At 42.1% G+C, this 23,271-nt stretch overlaps 1 protein-coding gene and 1 long non-coding RNA gene across 6 annotated transcripts in view; one reads left to right on the forward strand and one right to left on the reverse strand.

Moving 5' to 3' along the window:
• HSD17B12 (hydroxysteroid 17-beta dehydrogenase 12) overlaps positions 1-23,271 on the forward strand; it is a 270,866-nt gene that overhangs the window by 103,410 nt on the left and 144,185 nt on the right. For 3 of the 4 annotated variants that reach the window (XM_070564861.1, XM_070564862.1, XM_070564860.1), the window contains one exon: positions 2,849-2,953. In XM_070564861.1, coding sequence (XP_070420962.1) covers positions 2,920-2,953 — 34 coding nt within the window. In that variant the 5' untranslated portion in view covers positions 2,849-2,919. Of the gene's footprint in view, positions 1-2,848; positions 2,954-9,479; positions 9,965-23,271 lie in introns of those variants that run through there. The other variant, XM_070564859.1, reaches the window with a different exon arrangement.
• Positions 7,160-9,398, reverse strand: LOC139074459 (uncharacterized). 2 transcript variants are annotated; one of them, XR_011524083.1, is made up of 3 exons: positions 8,760-9,371; positions 8,294-8,440; positions 7,160-7,755 (listed from the first exon to the last, which is right to left on the reverse strand). It is a non-coding gene; the product is annotated as an uncharacterized lncRNA (long non-coding RNA). The 2 variants fall into 2 exon arrangements; XR_011524084.1 differs by lacking the exon at positions 8,294-8,440 and having other exon boundaries at positions 8,760-9,398.

The raw sequence follows: 23,271 nt of genomic DNA on the forward strand, positions 1-23,271 counted from the left end.
CTCATGGACCCCTCCTCCATCTTCAAAGCCAGCAACATTGCATCTCCTGGCCATTCTTCCTCAGTCACAGCTCTCTTTCTGACAAGGGCTGGGAAAGATTCTCCAATGTTAAGGACCCCCGTGATTAGATTAGGCACAGCCGGAGAATCTTCCCATCTCGAGGTCCTTAACTTAATCCGATCATCACAATATGTTGTCATGTATAATATCATTCACAGGTTCCAGCGGTTAGGATGTGGCTATCTTGGTGGTGGGGGGAAGTCATTACTCTGCCTAGCACACACACACATGTATAAAGATAGATATATAATAAATTTTAAAATTTATATAGGAGTTTTTCTCAAACATTTGAAATAAAGGAACATAAGCAATAAGACTATACCCCAAAACAGAGGCATAATCGCTTAAAAAGAATAAAGTTTTTTTTGTAGATTATTCATACGTCTCTGATGAGGTATTGCCATTGATATTGAAGAAGAAAGAAATGGAGAAACACAGCTACAGGAGCAAGTTCAGTCAGCTCCGCGTCTAGGGCCTAGGTCCTTGCATGCGTTTCCTTAGGGTTGCTGTAACAGGTTGATAAAAACTGGGTGGCTTTAAAGAACAGAAATTTATTCTCTCACAGTTATGGAGGCTACAAGGCCAAAATCAAGGTGTTGGCAGAAACACGTTGGCAGGGCCATGCTCCCTCTAAAGGCTCTAGGGGAGAACCTTCCTCGCCTCCTCCTAGCTTCTGGTGGTTGTCTTGTCGGCAATCCTTAGCATTCTTTGGCTTGTGGCAACATGACTACATTCTCCCCCTCACATGGCCTTCTTTCCTCTATCTCTCTGTGTGACTCCAAATCTCCCTCCCCTTGTTAGGACACAGTCATTGGCTTTAAGGCCCACCCTTATCTAGTGTGACCTCGTCTTGATCACATCTGCAAAGGCCCTATTTCCAAATAAGGCCACATTCACAGGTGCTGGGGGTTAGGACTTCAATATATCTTTTGAGGGGACGCAGTTCAACCGCAACAGTCAGGCTTCCCAGGAAACAGACTCTGGAATTGAGATTTGCTTGCAGGGGACTTATTTATGGGGTGCTCTGGGGAACTCAGTAAGGGAGTGAGGGAAGCAGGATTAAGCTGGGGCAGAAGTTGAGTTGCGATACAGTAGAAATGGAAGCCTCAACCAATCCCACAGGGAGTTCTGAAGCTGGGATGGCCTTTCAGAGATGTCCAAAATTGAGATAAGTGGCCAGGCTTTTGTATTCCTGTATTAACCAGGCATTGGATGCAGGCTGTCCATGGGGAGGGGGCAAAGCAGCTCCCTTTGGCCAAGGACAATTTCCATAGAGGGGTACGGCCATGAGCCCTCAGCAACTAGCACTCTCCTTAAGTGAATGTCCTGGTCCTGGCGGGGGCACCTGGGTTGCATATCCCAGCATCCACTATATTACGGTTCTTAATAGATCTCAAAAATAAGCAAACTAAACAATATATTATTTTATATAAATTTGTGATGAAGTATTTATATGTGTGTATATATTAGTATATATATATATAGAGAGAGAGAGAGACTTTGAATATTTATATCTAAAAGTAGTAGAGTGACACAACATTTAGCACTGCCCTCACTTCCGGAGGACAGGATAGGGTAGACTCTTGGTTTTTTGGTTCTTGAGCTGGGTCGTGAGTTCATAGTTTTTCATTAGATTATGATTTGTAACTAACATGAATTTCTTGCAATCTTTTGTATGTGTCAAATGTATTTACAAATATAAAAAGGGAAGACAGAAAAGAACTAAGCAAAGGTCATAGAAATTGAAGTAGCTGGAAATTCTGGGGAAAAAAATATAAGTAAAGATATAAAATCCTGAGTCCATTGCTAAAGGAAGCTTTCAGGTGAAGAAAAGCTTCCCCTGAAATTCCCGCATGTTATTCACCTTAATTTACTTGCATAACCATCCTAAAGTTTTGTCATTTTAGCTGGAAGTGTGATTTCTCTTTTGCTCAGTTTTGAACTGATTTGTTCACCGTGGCACTAATTTTTTTTTTAAGTGAAACAGTATTTTGGGTAAGGTTGTTGGAATGGTTAATAGATGTGCTGGTACAATAAAAAAACTCCAGTTAACGTGCAATATTGACAAGTCACATAGATCTCACTATGGTATTTTTAATGGTATATTGAGTGGAGAAAGAAAGTTATTGGATTATGTTTGTATGATTACAGTTTTTACTTTAAAAAAAAGTGTGTGTATGTCGTATATATCGTATAGCTTTATACGTAGAAAAAGAAATGGAAGAATGCACTGCAAATTGCCAGCTGTGATTACTGGGAACAGATGCTTTTTCATTTTACATACTTCTTCTGAAACTAAAAAATAAAATATTAAAACTATATTTTTAACACTTGTTTCAAAACGACTGGTTTTAGTTTTATATGTTCACAGAATTTTCCGTGATATGTGAGCTTAAGTTCTCTTATAAAGTAGGTGGCAGAGTAGAAAGGGCCCTGGGTTTTTAGTGCAGACCCCTTGGTTCCAGAATCAGGCCTACAGCACCACAGTGATTCTTAGACGTTCGTTCATCTTGCAGAGTTCATCTTGCAGAGTTGGTTTCCCCCTCGGAAAAATAGGGGTGCTATTGTGATGTTTGAATGGGATAATGTATGTGAAGGCGCTTTGAAAATGAGAATGCAATATCCAAGCATAATAAATGTTATTGTTCATGTCTCATGGCAATATTGCTTATTAAAGAAATGAAATATTAACTTTTTGGAAAACTGTCAGTTTTTAACGCCAAAGATTTCAGTTTCTTTTAAATTGGTTTGTTCATCATGCCACTACTTATTTATTTTTTTTACCCAGAATTAAACACCTTCTCAACTGAACTTGAAGGAGAGATTAAGTGCAATGTTTTGAGCTACGTTGAAAAGAAGATGAGACAGAAGAAGACAGAACTGTTAAAAATATGTAAGTTTTATTATACAGCCAAATGAAGGATTCAGCGCTGTTGTAATGGTATTCTTAAAAATCTCCAGCTTTATGAAATCCCTTAATTATGGAATTTTCTTTCATTATATTGAACTACTTGCTGATTTCCTCATGAATATCTGATCTGAAACTTAATTTACAAAAATACTGAAAATGAATTTAAAATTAAATGGGAACATTTGTATACTAATATGACACAATATTGTTGATTCACATTTTTTCCATATTAAAGACTATTCTGAAATTTAAGTCTTTTAAATAAATGAGACTGAAATCCAATGTGGTTGTGTCTGAATATGTTATTTGTGAAATAATCAAATATTTCTAGAGACTCTTCTACTCTCCTCCCTTAACCTTTTTTTTTTTAAAGATTTTATTTTTTTCCTTTTTCTCCCCAAAGCCCCCCGGTACATAGTTGTATATTCTTCGTTGTGGGTCTTTCTAGTTGTGGCATGTGGGACGCCGCCTCAGTGTGGTTTGATGAGCAGTGCCATGTCCGCGCCCAGGATTCGAACCAACGAAACACTGGGCCGCCTGCAGCGGAGCACGCGAACCTAACCACTTGGCCATGGGGCCAGCCCCACCTTAACTATTTTTTTTTTTTATAAGGAATGTATTTTTTTTATTTTTATTTTTTTATTAATGTTATGATAGATTACAACCTTGTGAGATTTCAGTTGTACATTATTGTTAGTCATATTGTGGGTACACCTCTTCCCCCTTTGTGCCCTCCCCCCACCCCCCCTTTTCCCTGGTAACCACCGATCAGATCTCCTTATCAATATACTAACTTCCACCTATGAGTGGAGTCATATAGAGTTCGTCTTTCTCTGACTGGCTTATTTCGCTTAACATAATAGCCTCGAGGTCCATCCACGTTGCTGTGAATGGGCCAATTTTGTCTTTTTTTATGGCTGAGTAGTATTCCATTGTGTATATATACCATATTTTCTTTATCCAATCATCAGTTTCTGGGCATGTAGGTTGGTTCCACGTCTTGGCTATTGTAAATAATGCTGCGATGAACATAGGGGTGCAAGGGAGTCTTGGGATTTCTGATTTCAGGTTCTTAGGATAGATACCCAGTACTGGGATGGCTGGGTCATAGGGTATTTCTATTTTTAATTTTTTGAGAAATCTCCATACTGTTTTCCATAGTGGCTGTACCAGTTTGCATTCCCACCAACAGTGTATGAGGGTTCCTTTTTCTCCACAACCTCTCCAACATTTGTTGCTTTTGGTTTTGGATGTTTTTGCCAATCTAACGGGGGTAAGGTGATATCTTAGTGTAGTTTTGATTTGCATTTCCCTGATGATTAGCGATGATGAACATCTTTTCATGTGTCTATTGGCCATATTCATATCTTCTTTTGAGAAATGTCTGTTCATGTCCTCTGCCCATTTTTTGATCAGGTTGTTTATTTTTTTGTTGTTAAGCAGTGTGAGTTCTTTATATATTATGGAGATTAACCCTTTGTCGGATAAGTGGCTTGTAAATATTTTTTCCCAATTAGTGAGCTGTTTTTTTGTTTCAATCCTGTTTTCCCTTGCCTTGAAGAAGCTCTTTAGTCTGATGAAGTCCCATTTGTTTATTCTTTCTATTGTTTCCCTCAACTGAGGAGTTATAGTGTCCGAAAAGATTCTTTTGAAACTGATGTCAAAGAGTGTACTGCCTATATTCTCTTCCAGAAGACTTATTGTCTCAGGCCTAATCTTTAGGTCTTTGATCCATTTTGAATTTATTTTGGTGTGTGGTGAAAAAGAATGGTCAATTTTCAATCTTTTGCATGTGGCTGTCCAGTTTTCCCAGCACCATTTGTTGAAGAGACTTTCTTTTCTCCATTGTAGGCCCTCTGCTCCTTTGTCGAAGATTAGCTGTCCATCCACCTTAACCATTTTTTTAACGCTGCCTTCCCTGAGCTAGTTCTTGAGACACAATTTCATAACCACACCTTTTTGGTTGAAATCTCAATTCAGCCATTTACTCTCTCTGTGTCCACAGGAAACTTACTTAAATGTTTTAAGCCTCAGTTTCCTCATCTGTAAAATGGGGGTAAGAGTAGTACCTACCTCATCAGACACTTACTATCTCTCTGCCAATCACTGCTAAACACTTAAGTAAAATTGTCCCATTTTACAGATGTAGAATTTGAACACTTAATAGCTAAACCCACACAAGATCATACAGCTAATAAGAGGTACAATGGGGATGTGGTCCCAGACATACTTGACATCAAAGACCAAAGTTTTACAGTATTACTTCTTTGGAGAGCTATTAATGGTTTCATGTTTGGTTAGTATGGCTCTGCCAGTCTCTGGAACCCCGGTCTATTTGTTAAATTTTAGCACAGAATATTGCTGAATAGGAGTAGACCATCATTATAGGTTCTTGTGGACATTAGAGTTTTCGGTGGGTCATAAATTTTATCCAGAGACAAAGGATTGTTGTTCAATTCCAAAAGTATGTAACCATCTGAATCCCAAAGGGCTTAACTCTGGCACATACCACTTCACTCTGTGAAACCACTGTTTTTTTCTTTTAGTTAATAGAATAGTTAATATTGCTAAAAGGAGGCTGAGGTGACTAGAATAAATGTGTGCATTTTTAATAAAGATTATTCCTGTTAATTGCATGGGTAGTACCCAGACTTTATAAAAACAGGATGGATACCAAAATGAAATGGTTTCAGTTGTCAATGTTCATTGAGTTAAAATAACATACTCAATATTAATTCTAACAACAATGGAAAGTCCATTTCTATGGTACCTATCCTTATTTATTTAAAAAATCAAAAATCAACGATTATTTTTTATTGCCTGTTTAATCTTATGTCACCTACTATGGTGGGTGCTAGAGGCACATATGTGGATTCTTCAAAACCACAACAAACCTGTTAATGGGTATTTCTTACTCTCTCCTCTACCCCACCCCACTCTTTGACAGATTAATTTCTACTTATCCTTAGATCCTAGCTTAAATTCTGCTTCCTTAGAATGATCTTTCAGGGCAGTCTCCTCTCTCCATCTAAATTAGGTCTTTCCCTTTATCCTCTTTCCTTAAACCCTATTTGTTTCTTCTTTGTACTTACTACAATTTTTATCATATACTTAGTTGGATGTTTGCTTAATGTCTGTCTCTCCTGCTAAACTCCTTTCGTCTATTCATTCACTCAACAGGTATGTGTTTATTGCCTACCTACTAAGTGTCAGGTACTCATAGGTGCACATCTTAGGTGAAGACACAATGGTAGACAAGAAAAGCTCACTGTCCTTATGAACTTACAATCTACTGGGCACTTGGACAAAAACCAAATAAACAATTCGAAAGCATTAAGTGTTACAAGGAAAACAAATAAGGGTAAAAGAGTAAGTAGTGACAGGGCAAAGGAGAGGAGGCTGTCTGGGATATTTATGTAGGGTGGTCAGAGAAAACCACTGTAAGGGGAGGACGTGTGAGCAAGAGGCTGATTAACAGAAAGGAGTGAGCCTTGGGGAATCGAGGGTAAGAGTTCCGGGGAGGAGGAGCAGGAAGCAGAACCGCTCTGAGGCCGGAGTGAACCTGACTTATTCCAGGACCTGTAAGAAATGTGGCTGGAATCAAGTGAGCACGTGGGAGGGTGGCTGAGGCTGCTGGAGAGGTCAGGGCAGACAAGCTAGTCTTGGAGGATTTTGTTCTTAATGCGATATAAAGTCCTTGAAGGGTCTGAGCAGAAGAAATGATAGCTAATTTACTTGGGAAAAAAAACCCACTCTAGTTGCTTCGTGAAGAACAAACCCCAAGACAGGCTTCAGGGAGACCAGTTAGGAGGCCACTGCCATATTCTAGGCAAGAAATGGTTGTGATTCGGATGAGGTTGGTAGTAGCAGATGTGGGAAGAAGTGGTCAGTCAAGAGCTGAGGTATGGAGGTAGAGGGAACAAGACTTGCTGAAGAACTGGATGTGGGAATCTAATGGAAAGAAAAGAATCAAGGTTAACTCCTAGCTTTGGGGCCTGATGTAGGGGGTAAATAATGGTGGCTTTAACAGAGATAGGAAGAGAGGAAGAAAGGTATATGTGTGTGTGGTGGGTGTAGAGTTCTCTTTGAAACATATTATGTTTGAGATGTTTATTATTTACATCTGAGTGGAGATGCTGAGTAGGCAGGTAGAGATATACATATAGTCTATGAATAAGAGGCATACACTGTAAGAGAATCAAAAATGTTTATTTGGGGGTCTTAAAAATTGTAATTTGGGAGACACAGATTTGAGTAGAAACTCAAATGTGCTGTAGGGGAGGAAGACATTTCCTCTACCCTCTCTGGGTTTGTCTGGCCAGAGAACAAATTAAATTCACATGAGACAGACTAGCTGGAGAAAATTAAACAAAGCTTTATAACATGTATACATGGGAGAGGTCAGGCAAGCTGAGCAACTCGCCAAAATGGCTGAAGCCCCCAACTTAAATATCATATCCAGCTAAAGACAAAGGAGGATGTTGGGGGCAGGGGTAGTCAGTTACAGGAGGTTACCAGACAAGCACAATAAACAAATACAGATTTTAGTCCTTGCCTTCCCCATTGATTAAGAGTTTCTAGAGATAACATCATCCCCCCTTCTTCTTGGTAGAGAGGGAGATATCTTTACAGATGGAGAGTTCCTTTACAATGTAAATGTCTCTTACAAAGGGTAAGTAAATTCTACTTTTCAGTTGCTTTCCTGTCTGCAAAGTAACCAGCGCCAAATAATCATGCCAAAGAGACATATGTTGGGGTGGCCAATTCCAGGCCCCCACAGTGCCCTGAGGAGAAAAAAGAGGCAAGAGTTTATAAAAGCAAAAAGAGAGAAATTCTGGCAAACCTATGTAGGTTGTTTCGCAAGATTTGTGACTGATCCTGGCAACAACTGTTACTTCTTGACTATATGTGGTTGGTTGCTAAGGCCATCTCTAAGGCAGAAAGTTCTTATCCATGGGAGTCAGTATATTTCTTACTTACACCAGAATGATAGTGGTGAAGCACAGTTCAAAAGTTTACCTTCCACCTGGGTAAAGACGTGCATAAGCCCCACTTCCCTAATGGCATCCCGGCTCCATCTTAGGTGCCCTTGACATGTGTGACTCCATTTTGTAATCACCTTCCACTATATAGACATAATGTTATATTACATAGTATATGAAGAACAGTAACAGCCTTAGGGTTATACCTAATTAATCTGATAAGAGAGTGGAGAAAGAGTGGAGGACTGGGCAAGGAGAGAAGAGGCTTTTAAACTTAGTATTATAAAATTACGACTTTAGCTTCAAGATATGTTGAACTGTTGACCCTTAGAATTATTACCCGTGGGGCCGGCTCCGTGGCCGAGTGGTTAAGTTCGCGCGCTCCGCTGCGGCGGCCCAGGGTTGGGATCCTGGGTGTGGACATGGCACCACTCGTCAGGCCACGTTGAGGCGGTGTCCCACATCCCACAACTAGAAGGACCTGCAACTAAGATATATAACTGTGTGTGTGTGGGGGGGGGGGCGGGGGTTGGGGAGATAAAGCAGGAAAAAAAAAAAAAGATTGGCAACAGTTGCTAGCCCAGGTGCCAATCCTTAAAAAAAAAAAAAAAAAGAATTATTACCCGTAAGCTCCTGCCTTTTAAAAAACTCTCGTCTTGAGTTAGCAGCCCCTACTGGCTAAGAAAAAATTGTAGGTGTCTTAAATGAGCCGAAATCCATGCCAGAAAAGGAAACAAAAACTTTTCATGGGAGGGTGAGAGAATAAATGTGAAGGAATTTATTGCATTACAATTTCTTAAACTTACCTTGTGAGAAGTCCTTTCCCAACTTGGCTGAGGTAGTTCTCACATCTCTCCTTGGACTGCAGACTTTTGTGCGCCCTTGCAACTCCACCACACCGCCCCAACAGAAAACAGAAGTAAAAAAAGACAAATCTCTCTTGTCCTTTAAGGCCCAGTTAAAACATGGACTCACTTCCCCAAACTTATTGTTCACCACGCTGTGAGCCTATAATATATTTTTCATTCCTCTTACAGCTCTTATGCCATTGTGTATTATAGTTACTTGACTCCATGAAGTTATTGACCTTGAACTCCAAGACACTGGGAACTATGTTGTTCAGTGCTCAGCGTGGCGGGAGGAGCCGGCATTCACAAGGCTGGCCATAAGCGAGCGCAACCGGAGCGAAGGCGTGTGGTGGGGAAGACATAGAAACACGGGCTGCAAACCTTCATCTGGCAAAGTTGATGGGAACAATGACAGTATATTTAACAGCGATATGTACAGAAGTGTTTAATAAAGGGGTGACAATAAAACCACAGCTCCACGCACACTTCTCATTTGCAATCTTCCCATTTCCTAGCGGCTTCTCTGATCCCAGACCCTCTCGAAACCCGAGCTCCCACCAAGCTGGGTCCGACTGGCCAATCAGAGCGCAGGCTTCCGCGATCGCGAGGACGGCCGCGGCCAATGGGAGACCTGGGCGGTTTGGTGGGGTGAGACGCGCCGCCCTCTGGCGGAATCTTGGGGGCGGGGCGACGCCTTGGGCGGGGCTGAAGCCTGATTGGCACGTGAACGATCAGCCGCCTTGAGAACCGGAACGCGACCCGCGGCGCGAGAGGGGCCGTGGGCGGGGCGGTGAAACTGGAATCAGCCAATAGCCGACGCACTCTGCGCAGACGGAAAGCTAGCTCACCAATGGCGGCACAGATACGGCGCCGTGGGCGGCGGTGAGGCCCCGAACGGTGTAGGAGCAGCGCGTATTAGTGTCGTCCTCACCGTCACGGCCGCGCCTGGATTCATTCATCGTTTTGTTCATTCACGAAGCTAAGGGAGGCCTGGTGGAAAGCCATGGAGAGCGCTCTCCCTGCCGCCGGCTTCCTGTACTGGGTGGGCGCGGGCACCGTGGCCTACCTGGCCCTGCGCGTCTCCTGCTCGCTCTTCACGGCCCTTCGGGTCTGGGGTTTGGGGCACGAGGCGGGGGTCGGCACGGGGCTCGGTGAATGGGCAGGTGAGTCGGATCCGGGGCGGCTCGCGGGCTCGGGGCCCGCTTGGCCCCCGCTGGCCACTTGCGGGCCCAGCGCTTGGCCGTCCCCTCCCCAGCTCCCTTCGGGTCCTTCCCAGGCTCCTGCGTCCCGCGTACCCGCTTGGCCCCCTCACGCATCTTCTGGCTTGCTTAGACTTGCCGAGTTTTTAAATCCTAAATACGTTGCTGGCCCAACTCCGCGAAGCTAAAGGGCCGTGGGCGGATGCAGGAGAAATCTGGCCTGAACTCGCTGGGGCTTGTGTCCTTTAAGCCATTCCGGGATCGTGGCCCGGAGGCAGCCTTGGTTCGCCCCTTAGGAGTGTTTTTCAAAGAAAATTTTCCGCTTGCCCTGTGCTAAGCACAGAAGCATGCTGTGGACTTTTGGGGTGAGGATGGAGGAAGAGGACTGGAATTTGAGAAGTCTTTCTGCTCATTGGAATCTTCTCTCTCCACTTACTTGGATTTGGCCTATTTCCTATAATTTACAAAATCGTTTTTTTCTTTTTTTAATCCTCGCTGAACTGTTTTGGCGTCCTAAAGAGTAGCAAGAATTTGCTCCTGCAGAACGGTGAATTCTCATGTTAAAATCAGAAATACTTTTCGCAAAAGGACCTTTGACAGGAAAAAGTCTTCCCACGTAGAGTGAGCTGAATAGAGGACAAGGGTCAGATTGGAGAAGTTGGGAAAATGACCTGCAGGGGAGTTTTGTGCCTGCTTCTTTGCCGCTTCTGCCTTTCTTTGGTTGCTTTTCTTTTGTTTTTCGTTTCTTTTAGCTTGTTTTTTTTTAACCGAATGATATGCTGCGGTCGTTCTCTGGGGTGATGTAAATATCGTGCTGTTTTATGAATATATGTTCGCTTCACGAAACTTTTTAGTGAATTTTGGGGTGGTTAGGGGTTGCTTTCAGTCTAGGCTCAAGTAAGGTACGCAAATAATGTTACTCCATATTCTTCACTTTATTCCTTCAAAATTATTTAAGCAACTCAGTCAGAAAAACATAATAAACGAACCCTTTGGAACAGCAACATAAAGAGAAAACATCTAAGGTAGGAATGGATATCTGAGAGCTCTGTCCGGCATGGGAAAGAACTATTAACATTATAATGCTTATTTTTAAAAATCTTTGACTGTTTTTTGATATTCTTTGAAAAAACAAGTGAAGTGCTCAACTTGATTATAATCGAGATTATGATTTCACAATTGACTTGCCCATATTCTTGGTGGTCAGGTTTGGGAAACTGGCTTGTGGACTTTTGAAATAGTCACATGAGACTCCAGTGCTTTAGGAAATCATGGATCAAGAGGGAGTTTTGTAATTCCTAGGCCAAGACTAATGTTAACTCTTTTTTTACTATCTAAAATTGACCATAGTGGCTAATAATTCATACGGTCCATGTCATCTATATATGAGTCCATGGTAAAAGTCAAGTGTGTGACATTGTCATTTCATAAGTAATATTTATATTGAGAAGATTTGGTCCCAAAGGAAGGATATTGGATAAATTAAGGGAAGTGTTTGAAAGATTTACAGATGAAATTTGAACGAGAACACTGGGAGATAGCAGAGAGGGTCACAGTGTCATGAAGTGAACTATCGTCTATTCAGTTTATCCTGGATTGTTGGAAAAATCTCTCTTTTCAGAGTCCTTGAACAGAAGAAATGATTAAGTTATTTGTAACATTACTTATATGTAGTGGCCTGGATCTTAAAATGCTTCCTTTATGTCTCCAAATTCAGGGAATCTTTGGAAAACAAATTAAGAGTAGTTCCTCTTAGACAGATTCTTTCGTGAACTGAAAGAATTTGAGAAACAAACCAGCGGAGATGATACTTGAATCAGTAGTTGAATTGTAGTTAAAAATAGGTAGATAATTTATTCAACCAAAGTTACGATTTTAGAATTAATTTTGTATGTAAATAGTGCTAATAAGTTTTCTCGCACAGCGTTGCTGTCATCTCGCATCTCTGATCCTGTGGAACCTTCTTTGAATGAATGTTAGTAGCAGGTATCAGGGAGGCGATGCTTACAGATATTCCTTGACTGGTGATGGGGACACAGTCCCGTTAAACCATTGTAAGTTGAAAATATCGTAAATTGAACATGCATTTAATACACCTAAACTACGGAACATCATAGCTTAGTCGAGCCTGCCCTAAATGTGTGACATTAGCCTACACTTGGGCAAAATCATCTAACACAAAGCCTCTTTTATAATAAAATGTATAATATCTTATGTAATTTGTTGAATCCTCTACTGAAAGTGAAAAACAGAATGGTTGTAAGTGTATCAGTTGTTTATCCTCATGATTGGTGGCTGGCTGAGAGCTAGGACTGGCTGACACTGCCCGGCATCTTGAGAGAGGATCATACTGCATATTGCTAGCCCGGGAAAAGATCAAAAGCAAGAATTTGAAGCGGGGTTTCTACTGAATGCGTATCGCTTTTGCACCATCATAAAGTCGAAAAATCAAAAGTCAAACCATCCTAGGTCAGAGACTGTACTTTCTAGTACTAATGTTCATTTAGCATCTCTCTCTCCATAAGGAATTAAATATTTTAAGTATTTTATAGTAATGTGTGTTGCATTGATAGCATATTTTTATTCTCGTTCGTCTTAAGTCTCTTCATGTGAGTATGTTTAATTTCTCAGATTTTAGAATCTGAGGGGCAGGGATGGTTGGGGGTGGGTCCTCATTTTTTGTTTTTTCCCATCGTAACTGGCACATTGACCAGATACAAGCTCTTCTAAACTTAAAAACAAAATCTTGGAAGAAACTTGAAATCCAGGTATGTGTTGCATTCAGTAAAAATATTCCAGACCACAGATTCCTTAGTCTAGGTAGGGTTTTAAGACCATCCAGTGCTTGGCCTAGCCCCTAATTTATTTCTTTCATCTCCTGATCTAGAGCCAGGCCGGCTTTTTCCCTGGTTCCCTCCAGTAACATTCCCCCTCAAGTGAATTTCGCTGAGTTCCCTAGGTCCCTAGCAGATGGGGTCAGCCAGTTTAGGAGGTCAGCCTCTTTTGCCTGCATTGTTAGAAATACTTCCTGTACTTCTTAGGAGTACAAAGGGAACCTGTGAAAGGGGAGCTTCAGTTGTTTGAAGGTCACTGTGTAGCAAGTAATCGGAAGAACTTTGCTAACAAAGGTGGTCAGTTTGTCGTGAACAAAGGAGAGAATATTTTCATCCTCCTTAAAAGAAATTCCTGTTACCAGTTAGCTGTTACATCCCAACTCCCAGCCCCTCGAGCCGTAGTCCACCACTGATCTACTTTCTGTCTATGTAGGTTTGCCTCTGCTGGATAGTTCATATAAATGGAGTTATACAATGTGAAGTATTTGTGACTGGCTTCTTTCATTTAGCACAGAGTTTTCAAGGTTCATCCCTGGGGTGTCCTATTTCAGTGCTTCCTTCTTTTTATTGCTGAATAAAATTCCATTCTCCGGAGTGAGTTTAGATTTTGCAAAGGGTCTTCACCTCTGCGTTTTGCCCTTTGCATGTCTGAATTAGCAGATCCCTAAAACTTTGCAGCCTTGGCTGCTGATGGGGCTCATTTGGCCCTGTAGTATTCCAGGGTTTTCCTCATTCAGTGGACAGTGAGGACTTACAAAGGGCATGTTGTGCTAGGGCTTTCATGTAGGAAAGCCATTTGTCAAAACTGGCTTTGCTTAGCCCAGTTCTAAGAATCAAAGGACTCTCTCAAAGTCAGGTGTGGTGCACAATTTCTGTTTTTACCTTGGATAACTACCCAGGATTGGTCTAGTTACCTCAAATGGTTGAAGGCTACTCAAGTAACCAGGGCCTTTTTTTTGGAGGAAGACTCTCCCTGAACTAACTTCTGTTGTCAACCTTCCTCTTTTTTTCCTTGAGGAAGATTAGGCCTGAGCTAACATCTGAGCCAATCTACCTCTATTTTGTATGTGGGATGCCTCCACAGCATGGCTGATGAGTGGTGTAGGTCCACGCCCAGGAGCTGAACCTGCGAACCTGGACCGCCCAAGTGGAGCGCACAGAATCTTAACCACTCAGCCATGGGGCTGGCCTCAGTAGGTGCCTTTTCTTTAACTAGGCTTCGAGGTATCATATGATTTGAGGAATCACGTATGAAATGTTGATTATTTAAATTGGTAAGCCAAGAAGAAATGTTAGTAACTACCATTTACTGAATGCTTGAAGTGTTCCAGTTGCTTGCTATGGATTAGTTTTAATCTCTCTTTGAGCTGTGCTCCATTATCCCCAGGGTACAGAGGAGGAAATGGAGGCTAAGGTAAATGTCTGTCCTTGTCTGCAATTTTATAGCTGGTGAGTTACAGAATCAGGACTTGAAGTCAAGTTGTCCATTCTGTAGCATCCCCATGCTTGTGTGTGTTGGTGATTGGCTTACAGACTGCGTGGTCCTTTATACCCTAGGAACTTTATTGCTTTTGGATTGAAGGCACTCTTTCAAATTTGCACATGCGTGGTATTTCTGGAAGCCTTGCAGAATAGGTGGCACATTTTAGAATCAGGTAGCTCGGGATTTTCTTCAGATTTGCAACCGTGAATCTTGTTCCATGAGAAAACACTGGAAAGGCACACGGGTGCTTCCTGTTAAAAGCAAAGGGGCTGACTGTCATCGATGTGGCTGGGTCTGACCTTGAATGCTGTTTTGTGTTTATCACTCTGGCATTCTCAAATGGGTTCAGTGCCTCTGGAGGCCTAGCTTGGTAAATGTAATACGCTCCCTGTTGACATTTGGGGAACTCTGAGATGCGGGTGTGGCTGCCTGTTCTCACTGCTGAGCTGATGGTGATCACAGTAGTGCTGTGTTTTAAAAAAAAGCTGTGTTTTTTTTTTTTTAAGAAAAGCAGGGCAGGTGGAGGAGGGCAGAGAAACAAATGAACTTAGTCATAAAAGTTCTTGAAGCTTTTTATTTGTTCTGCATTTCAGCTCCAAAAAGGGAGTCCATGCACCTAGATAGAAGAAGTCTCCAGATCGGGGTGAGCAGGTCCACCTTCAAGTGCCCATGCTTATTCAGTACAGTGGCTGGCACATAAATGCTTAAGAACTTGTTATTATGAGTAATATTCTTAGCCTTAGTAGCATTACCCACTCATCACTTGAACTAATTGACAAGATAAGGCTTAGTCAGAAAAAGTTAATACCTGGGCGACTGCATCTTCAGAAAACTGAGATTCCCATTGCTGCTGCACCTGGGAGGGCTGAGCTGCAAAACTGATTTCTTTTTTGCTTGTTTTGGTTGGTTGAATTGAGGATAATTTCTTTCTTTCAGCTTCAGAAAAAATTTGTTGAAAGGTTGAGATAATGAGATTTTTAAGTTCAGAATACACAGGTAAGTGGATTTGAATAGATCAATTCCAGTGCTGTTAAATGCCATTTGTAGATGAGGATAAGTTAAAAAAAAATTATTTTAATAATATGTCTTAGGTCATTTGGGCTGCTATAAGAAGAATACTGTAGACTGGGTGGTTTAAACAAGATTTATCTCTTACAGTTCTGGAAGCTGGGAAGTCCAGGATCAAGGCGCTGGCAGATTTGGTGTCTGGTGAGGCCAGCCTCCTGGTTCATAGAGAGCTGTCTTCTTGCAGTGTCCTCGTATGACAGAAGGAGCCAGGGAACTCTCCTGGGTCTCTTTTATTTATTGATTGATTTTTTTGAGGAAGACTAGCCCTGAGCTAACACCTGCCCATCCTCCTCTTTTTGCTGGGGAAGACTGGCCCTGAGCTAACGTCCGTGCCCATCTTTCTCTATTTTATATCTGGGACGCCTGCCACAGCATGGCTTGCCAAGCAGTGCCATGTCCGCACCCAGGACTGGAACCGTGAACCCCGGGCCACCAAAGCAGAACATGTGCACTTAACTGCTGCACCACCGGGCCAGCCCCTCCTGGGTCTCTTTCACAAGGACACTAATCCCGTTCATGAGAGTTCCACCCTCAGGACCTAATCACCTTGCAAAGGCCCCACCTCCTAATACCATCACTGGGGGCTAGGATTTCAACCTACTAATTTTGTCGATAGCATATGACTTCAGCATATAGCACAGTGGAACCTTTGTTCCATTTTTATTCTCTTTAGTGAAAATAAAAATATTATAGCAGTTTGCATCCCTGTCTTCTGGGATAGATTGAGATTCAGGCTGTGGAGGTGGGTGAGCAGAGCCTTCCCTGTGTTGGTGGAGAGTATGATGTGACAGTATTCATCTGTCCATCCACCACCAAAAGTGCTGCTGAGCACTGCCCGTGGGCCTTCAAATAAACCAGAGGGATGGCAAACTAATCAAATGAACAAATCGTGTGGTGAGAAGTGGTGGAGAGAAGACATACTTGGTTCTGTGAGAGCTTGTGAGCGAAGGCCAGAGAGAGCTGCCCTGGGGAAGCGACGAGCGAGCTGAGATCTGAAGAGGAGCAGACAGCGCAGAGGCAGCAGCAGGTGCTAGGGTCCTGAGGCAGGAAAGAGCAGGGCTCTTGTAAAACAAGGGCTGAGTGACTGGAGCCAAGAAAGGTGGGCATGAGGTAAGCAGAGGCTGGAGAGGGCACCAGGGCCAGCAGTGGGCTGTTTAATCTCTCCTAAGAATGTGGAGACAGCTGAGGGCATTTTAAGCAGAAGGGGAATGTTGAGTTGCAACTTTCAGCAGAATTCCGTGTTTGTGTGCTCTTCCTGAAGTTGCATGCACAGAGGCAGACCAGGGCAAGGTATTCAGATAATCTCTGTTCAAATTGCCTTTTAAAGGAGGCCACCTTTGTGCACGTCTGCTTCTCGCCTTTCAGGGACCATTTCTCCCTCGGGGAAAAATTGGATCCCTGTGGCGTGGGAAATTCTAGTCTTACCAGGGCCTCGGCGATAGGGTTGTTGAATGAACCCTGAAACTGGGTTGTGCTTTCTCCAGGTCCCGCCATAAAACCATGGTGTGATAACTGAGAAGCCTGCCGCAAACCGGGTCAGAGGGAATGCCTCGTTTTATCTACTGCTCTTGTCTGGGAAGCAATTCGTTTGCCCTTTCTCTCACTGGCAGTTCCAGGGGGAAGATCCAGTTTCTGAAAAGTTATCTTTGCCACCGTTACGTGAAGTTATTTCTATGTAAATGATCCAGGGGGAAGAGAGGAAAGGCTAGAGAACTTAAGATTTTGGACAATTATGGCCTCTCAGGAGAATTCCATTGGGGCACAGTGGCACATGGAAAGATGGGCTTTGGAGTCAGTGCAGACAGGATGAGATTTGCTGCTTGCTAAACTATTTGGCCTTGGGCAAAGATCGTTAACTTCTGAGCATAACTTCTTTTGTCTTTTAAATGGAGCTGACACTTGCAGGATTATTATGACAATGAAATGAGATGAGATGCAAATGAGGTTCTTGTGTAGTCCTTTGTCTGTTTTTATGGTTACCAAGTAACTTTTTTCTTTTGGTGAGGAAGATTGGCCCTGAGCTAACATCTGTTGCCAGTCTTCCTCTTTTTTGCTTGAGGAACATCAGCCCTGAGCTAACTTCTGTGCCAGTCTTCCTCTAGTTTGTATGTGGGTCACCCCCACAGCATGGCTTGATCAGCGGTATGTAGGTCTGTGGCTGGGATCAGGAAATCCCATTGACTGTAATTTTGAAATATCCAGAATCCAGCCCATTCTACCACTGGGGTAAGCCACTGAGATCTCTCGCCTCCATAGTAATAACAGCCTCCTGTCTCTCATTCCACGTTGGCTCCGCTACAGTTTATCTTTCCACTGCAGCCAGAGTGATCCTTGAAAAGCTTCAGTCTCATCATGTGATTCTCTGCCCAGATCCCTCCAGTGGCTTCTCATCCTGATGAGATTAAAATCCAAAATTTTTCCTGTGGCGGACAAGGCTTTCAAGTACCAGCCTTCTCCTCCTACCTCTGGCCTCATCTCTGCCCACTTTCCTCTCACAGTCTCCCCGCTCCTGGCCACACTCACTCCTCGTTTGAATGCACTTCCCTGAGCACGCTTGGCATTGCTGCCTTGGGGTCTTTGGTTATTTCCTCTTCCTGAAAGCTCTTCCCCCAGGCATCCACGGCTAACTCTGACTTCCTTCAAGTCTTTGCTCACATGTCACCTTCTCAATGAAACCTTCCCTCCTCCCTTTAAGCTCGTGATCCTCTCTCCCCACCCTCTCTGATCCCCGTTGCCCTGCTCCCTCTGTCCTTTTGGTCATAGCGCTTGTCACCATCTCCCATACTGTATACTTTCTCATTTATGATGTTCTTGTTTGTCTGCCCGTTAGAATGGAAGCACCACGAAGGCACAGATCTGTCTTTTTTGTTCACTTTTGTGTCCCAAGCACCTAGAACAGTGTCTGCGCATAGTGTCAGTACATACTTGTCAAATGAGTGGAAATATCTATTAAGTAAGATATTCCAGTATTTTTTGAGATCGATAGATAACGTATTTTTTGTGGGGGATTATCTTCTCTTTCTACATTCTCTTAAGTTATTAGTTATAAATCTAAAAAACATTAGCAGTCTCCTCACCTCTGAAAGTGAGATTATTTAAAGACAAAATATATAGACTATAACCTCAGGAGGAAGTTCTCATCGGATAGATGCTGGAACTGGACTGCCTGCGTTTGAATCCAGCTCTGCCAGTTACAAGCTGTATCACCTTCATCTCTGTGTGCCTCAGTTTCCTCATCTGTCAAGTCAGGATGATGATAGGTTTAAGTAATGAGTTAATGAGTTAGTGGGTGTGAAATACTTAGAACAGTATCAGGCATTTATGTAGTTCATACCATATGAATGCTCTTGTTATATCTGCTGTCACTTTTATTTGTGGGGATAATTCTTATTTCTTTCTATCCATCTTCTCTTGCCCAGGCTTTTTCTCAAATTTCGTGTTACTTCACTGCGTATTCCCTTTGGGATGGTTATTGAAGATCTCAATCCCAGCATGTCTAAAATTCAGCTTTTCTACTCTCCCCCGCCTGTTCTGGACTTCCTTATTTTTGCTAATTTTAGTCACCCAGCCTGTACATCAGGACAGCAAATTCAGATGTCTCCAGCAGGGAAGGTTAATGAGTGGAGCAGACCAGGTGTAAACGCATGTCTGGATACCACGTGGGTGTTCAGTTGTGGTCTACTCGGTGCCACCACTATGTAGCCACTTGTTGCCCTTCAGTGACATTGACCCCGTCCTCTCAGATTTTCATGAGAAGCCCCAAATGTAGATTTTCATGTGGAAAGTTTCTTAATTTTTTAAGGTTGGTGAAAATTTCTCAAGTTTACTCTGCAGGCCAAATAAATTATGTCGGTGGGGCCAAATGCAGCCAGTGGCCAATTTACTCCGTCGTCTCTAAGTCTTAGAATCATGCTTTTCTTTCCACAGCTAGACAGGAAGTTGCTATAGCTTAGTGATTCTGCCATCACAGTTTCTCTCCCATCCACACCTTTTTCTAAGTTCCCTTGACATACTGCCTTCCTACCAAATCTTACACTCTGGTTCAAGTTTCATCTTCTGGAAGAATCTTCAATCAAATGAGCCCTTACACCTTACACCAAAACTTCAGAATTTCCTAATGTCTATGCAGAGATCAAGCTCCTTGATCTTTTTTGTCTCTTTCTGGTCTCATTTGCTAATGTGGCCCTTTCTGCATCCTCTCTTGGACGCATCCCTGAATGAGGTACTGTGGCCCAGACATGCCTATACTTTCCCACTTCTTTCTGCTTCTGTGTCTTTTTGCTCATGCAGAGACATTTGGTAGTTTCTGTGGTTGCTGAGTGTTGATTTCACTCTGCCTGGGGTGTTCTTTCTTCTGATGCACACTCTTCCTCACTCACTGTGTTTGTGAAATTCTACCCACTTTTCAGAGTCCAGATTATGAATTTTTCCTTGCAGCTGCCCAGATGGAAGCAATCATATACTTTTGAAACTCACATAGTGCTTGTTTTGTTCTTTCTTCTGGGCTTTTTCACACTTTACCTTTTTAGTCATTGTGTGTGCGCGCCTGCATGTATATGCATGCGTACATTACCTTGTTTGTTCTAAACTGTAAGCCCTCTCAAGAGTGCTCAATAGACAATATTTAGTGAATGAATATTTTTTGCTTGAGGTTCTGGTATATTTCACTTGGGGTGGGATGCGTTGCTTTGGTTTTGCATTTTTTTGTTTTGTTTTGCAAAATAATTTGTACACCTTATTTCCTCTTTGTTTTAAAACCTCAAGTGACACACATCTAAAAAGCTAGATTGAAATTAAACCAAAGCTAGTTAGACAAAGACTGGTTACAGAATTATATAGCAGGGCTGGGGTAACAGTTTTGAAAGTGTGAAATGCAATGCTATCAAAAAGACGGCCTCGAGGAGCCTTGGTAATAAGCCAGCCTGTCCTTATCTGTGATTTTAGGAAATTGTTACAGGAAACCACCCATTCTGCTACATTTAATAGACATTTCAATATTAATAGGATTTTGGTGATATATTTATTATTCATCCCCAAATCTTTATAAAACTGTTGCAAATAGTTTTTCTTATAGAAAGAAGGCCTTTTCCAATTAAAGTTTCAGTAAAACCTTGTTAACTGGTAAGGCTGAGATGAATTAGAGAAAAAATTAAATTTTAGGATATGTTGACCAAATGTAGTTTCGTTATTTTAAAGGCCTGATAAAATGAACCCGAGCCTTCTAGAACCTTCAGACTTTCCGAATTGTTGGAGACATGGAACCGAATTCCCTGGAAAGTGTCTTTGGTAGTAAAGGCATTGAATGATAGATGTATACAGCTAATAACTGCTAGAAAGTTAACCACAGAGCATTGAGTATGTTGTTTATTTGCTTCATGGAAAGAAATAAATACTACAGTAGGTTGACAGTCTTTAGTTTTGGTCGGTGTTTTGTGAGAAACTTGAGAAACTTGAAAAATTATTAGGCGGCAGAAGAGAATAATGACAGAATAGCAAAACTGGAAGGGCTGTGGCAACTCTTCAGTTGAACTATGAGGGGAGTATTCTGGAAGAGGTAATGACTTGCTCCAGATCGTGCATCCAGTTAGAGAATGGGCAGGCAAAGGGCAGGGCGTGGTGGACCTATCTGTGGTGGACTGATAAAAGCTTGGTAGGCGTGACGAGCGGCAGGCTCTGACGGCAGAGTAGGATAGATTTGTCAGGCATGAGTTAAGAGAAGAAAACTGGTGAGGAAGACAAGCAGAGGGGACCAGTGGTAACAGGATGCTGGCAGAACGGGCTTCATCACCCATTCCCGCAACTGGTCTGGGGCAGAAACAGCGCTCTCTGTACAAAAGCCTGAACTCTTGAAGAAATGACACGTGCCTCTGTAGCCCCTGAGGGTACCATTGTGCCGTGCTCTTCGTACACTCCTACAGGGACATTAAGGGCAGGGAACTTTTTCACTGTCTTAGTGCTACAAGCTAAGTGGGTCGATCCAATATGTCTTACCTGCAGTCTTAGCTGTGTCTGTACCCCAAGCTACAAATTATGTGGATGACACTGAATTGCCAAGGAAATACTGTTTCAGTGTATGCTGTCAAAGTGGCCAGGAAAGGGTATAGTATTTTTGAGAAGTGTAAATGCCAGTTTTAAAGTTCCCGTAACATGCCTAGTATGTAGAAAACTCATTCTCCAGATTGGTTTCACTGTAATGACTGGCCTTGACTCCTCACCACTAAGCTGAGTGTCGGTAGAAATATTGCCGAGCTTGCTTTAATGATAGCTGGAACTCCAGGCTTGTCACATAAACAGAGCTGAGGCAGTAAACCAGCTCCCTTAATCTGACACCTTCAGTCTTATAATTTTACTGTGGAACAAGGAGCTGCGGCTTATCTGTGTGTTTCAAGACCTGTCATGGCCTGTCATGTTAAAGAGGGTGAGGATCTCTTTATAGATAAAGTGAAAAGAAGGTAGCAGGTTAGACGATGGCGTTCACACGTTCTGAATTAGAGGAGGCTGAATTAATGAAATTTTACTGTCATGATGACATCTTAATTTGCAGAGTGCTTTTGCAAGTATTCTCACAAATGATTTCCACAACAACCCTGTGAAGCACGTTAGGGTTTGTTTTGTGGTTTCCACGTAATATACCAGGGCCAGAGGGATGGTGTTAAGGGTTACTGGTGTTAAGGGTTACTCTGCTAGTAAATGGCAGAAGCAATTGAGTCTGGGTTTTCTCACTCCAGGCTCCATGTTCTTCCCAATTTCCTGCCAAAGTTCCTGATGAGGAGGATTTTAAGGCAATTTGGAATACTCGGACAAGAGCTTGTAAGTTGGAGAGTTCCTCAAATGTTGTCTGAAAGTGAAAAGTCTATTTATGCCATGGCAATATCCAAACTCACATAGATCAGAAGAATCAATTGGATGTGCTTGTTCAAAATATAGTCTATGGCTTCACTGTGGTCTCACTAAATCAAAATCGCTAAGAAAAGGACGTGGAAAAAATGTGTTTTTAACAAATAAGATGATTCTTAAGACAATGCATTGCAGGAAATACTAGACTATGGTCAAGCTATAATCCTAGAAGAAGACAGCGGACTGCACACGCGGGCTTTGTAGCTGGATATCTATTCTTGGTCCCAGGGCTTGGTTTATAATAGTGTTAAACCTTCCAATGATTTCTGTACTAAATATTTACTTATAATTTTGACAGTTAAATAGAGATTCTATTTTAGGCTAGTTCTGTATTTGTGCATTTGAAATAGATTAAGAAAAAAAGAAAACTTGGAGCTTCAGTATGTTGCTATGCAATGAGAACCACAAGGTGCGCATCCGGTATTTCCCAGTCTTTACTAATTGGAGATTGGGGGTGAGGGAAGGGAAGGCAATAAGAACGGCTTTTGGTAGATGCAAATATTAGTAATTTTAATTTGATTTTTTTTTTAAAGTAGGACCATAGAAGGACAGCTGAAGACTTTGGAAGCTTAACTCGAGAGAATGGTATTTTCTTTTTGTGATACTGTTTTTTTAGTGGCCCCATTTCTTAGTTTATTTCTATTACATTTAGAGAAAAGAAAATTTTAAGTCTGCTTTCTTTCCTTATGTGTGGAGTTAAAAAAAAATCTTTATTGTGAAATTAGTACAAGTGATACTGATTCATGATGATTCTTAAAAAGCCAATAGACTGAAAAGGGTCTTCTAATTAGTTTTTGTTTTAAAAACATTTTTAAGTCCTCCAAATGATGAGGGAGAAGGAAGATAGGCTGAGGTTTAACCAGAAGAAATTTAGATTTTAGTTGGCTATCTGGACAACCTTTGTAGTGATTACACAGTAGAAGTGGGTCATTCATTCATTCAGCAGGTAAATATTCATTTTGTTCTGACTATGTGCCAGACACAGGACT

This window comes from Equus przewalskii, chromosome 11, assembly GCF_037783145.1.
Source record: "Equus przewalskii isolate Varuska chromosome 11, EquPr2, whole genome shotgun sequence".
NCBI classification, from domain to species: domain Eukaryota; kingdom Metazoa; phylum Chordata; class Mammalia; order Perissodactyla; family Equidae; genus Equus; species Equus przewalskii.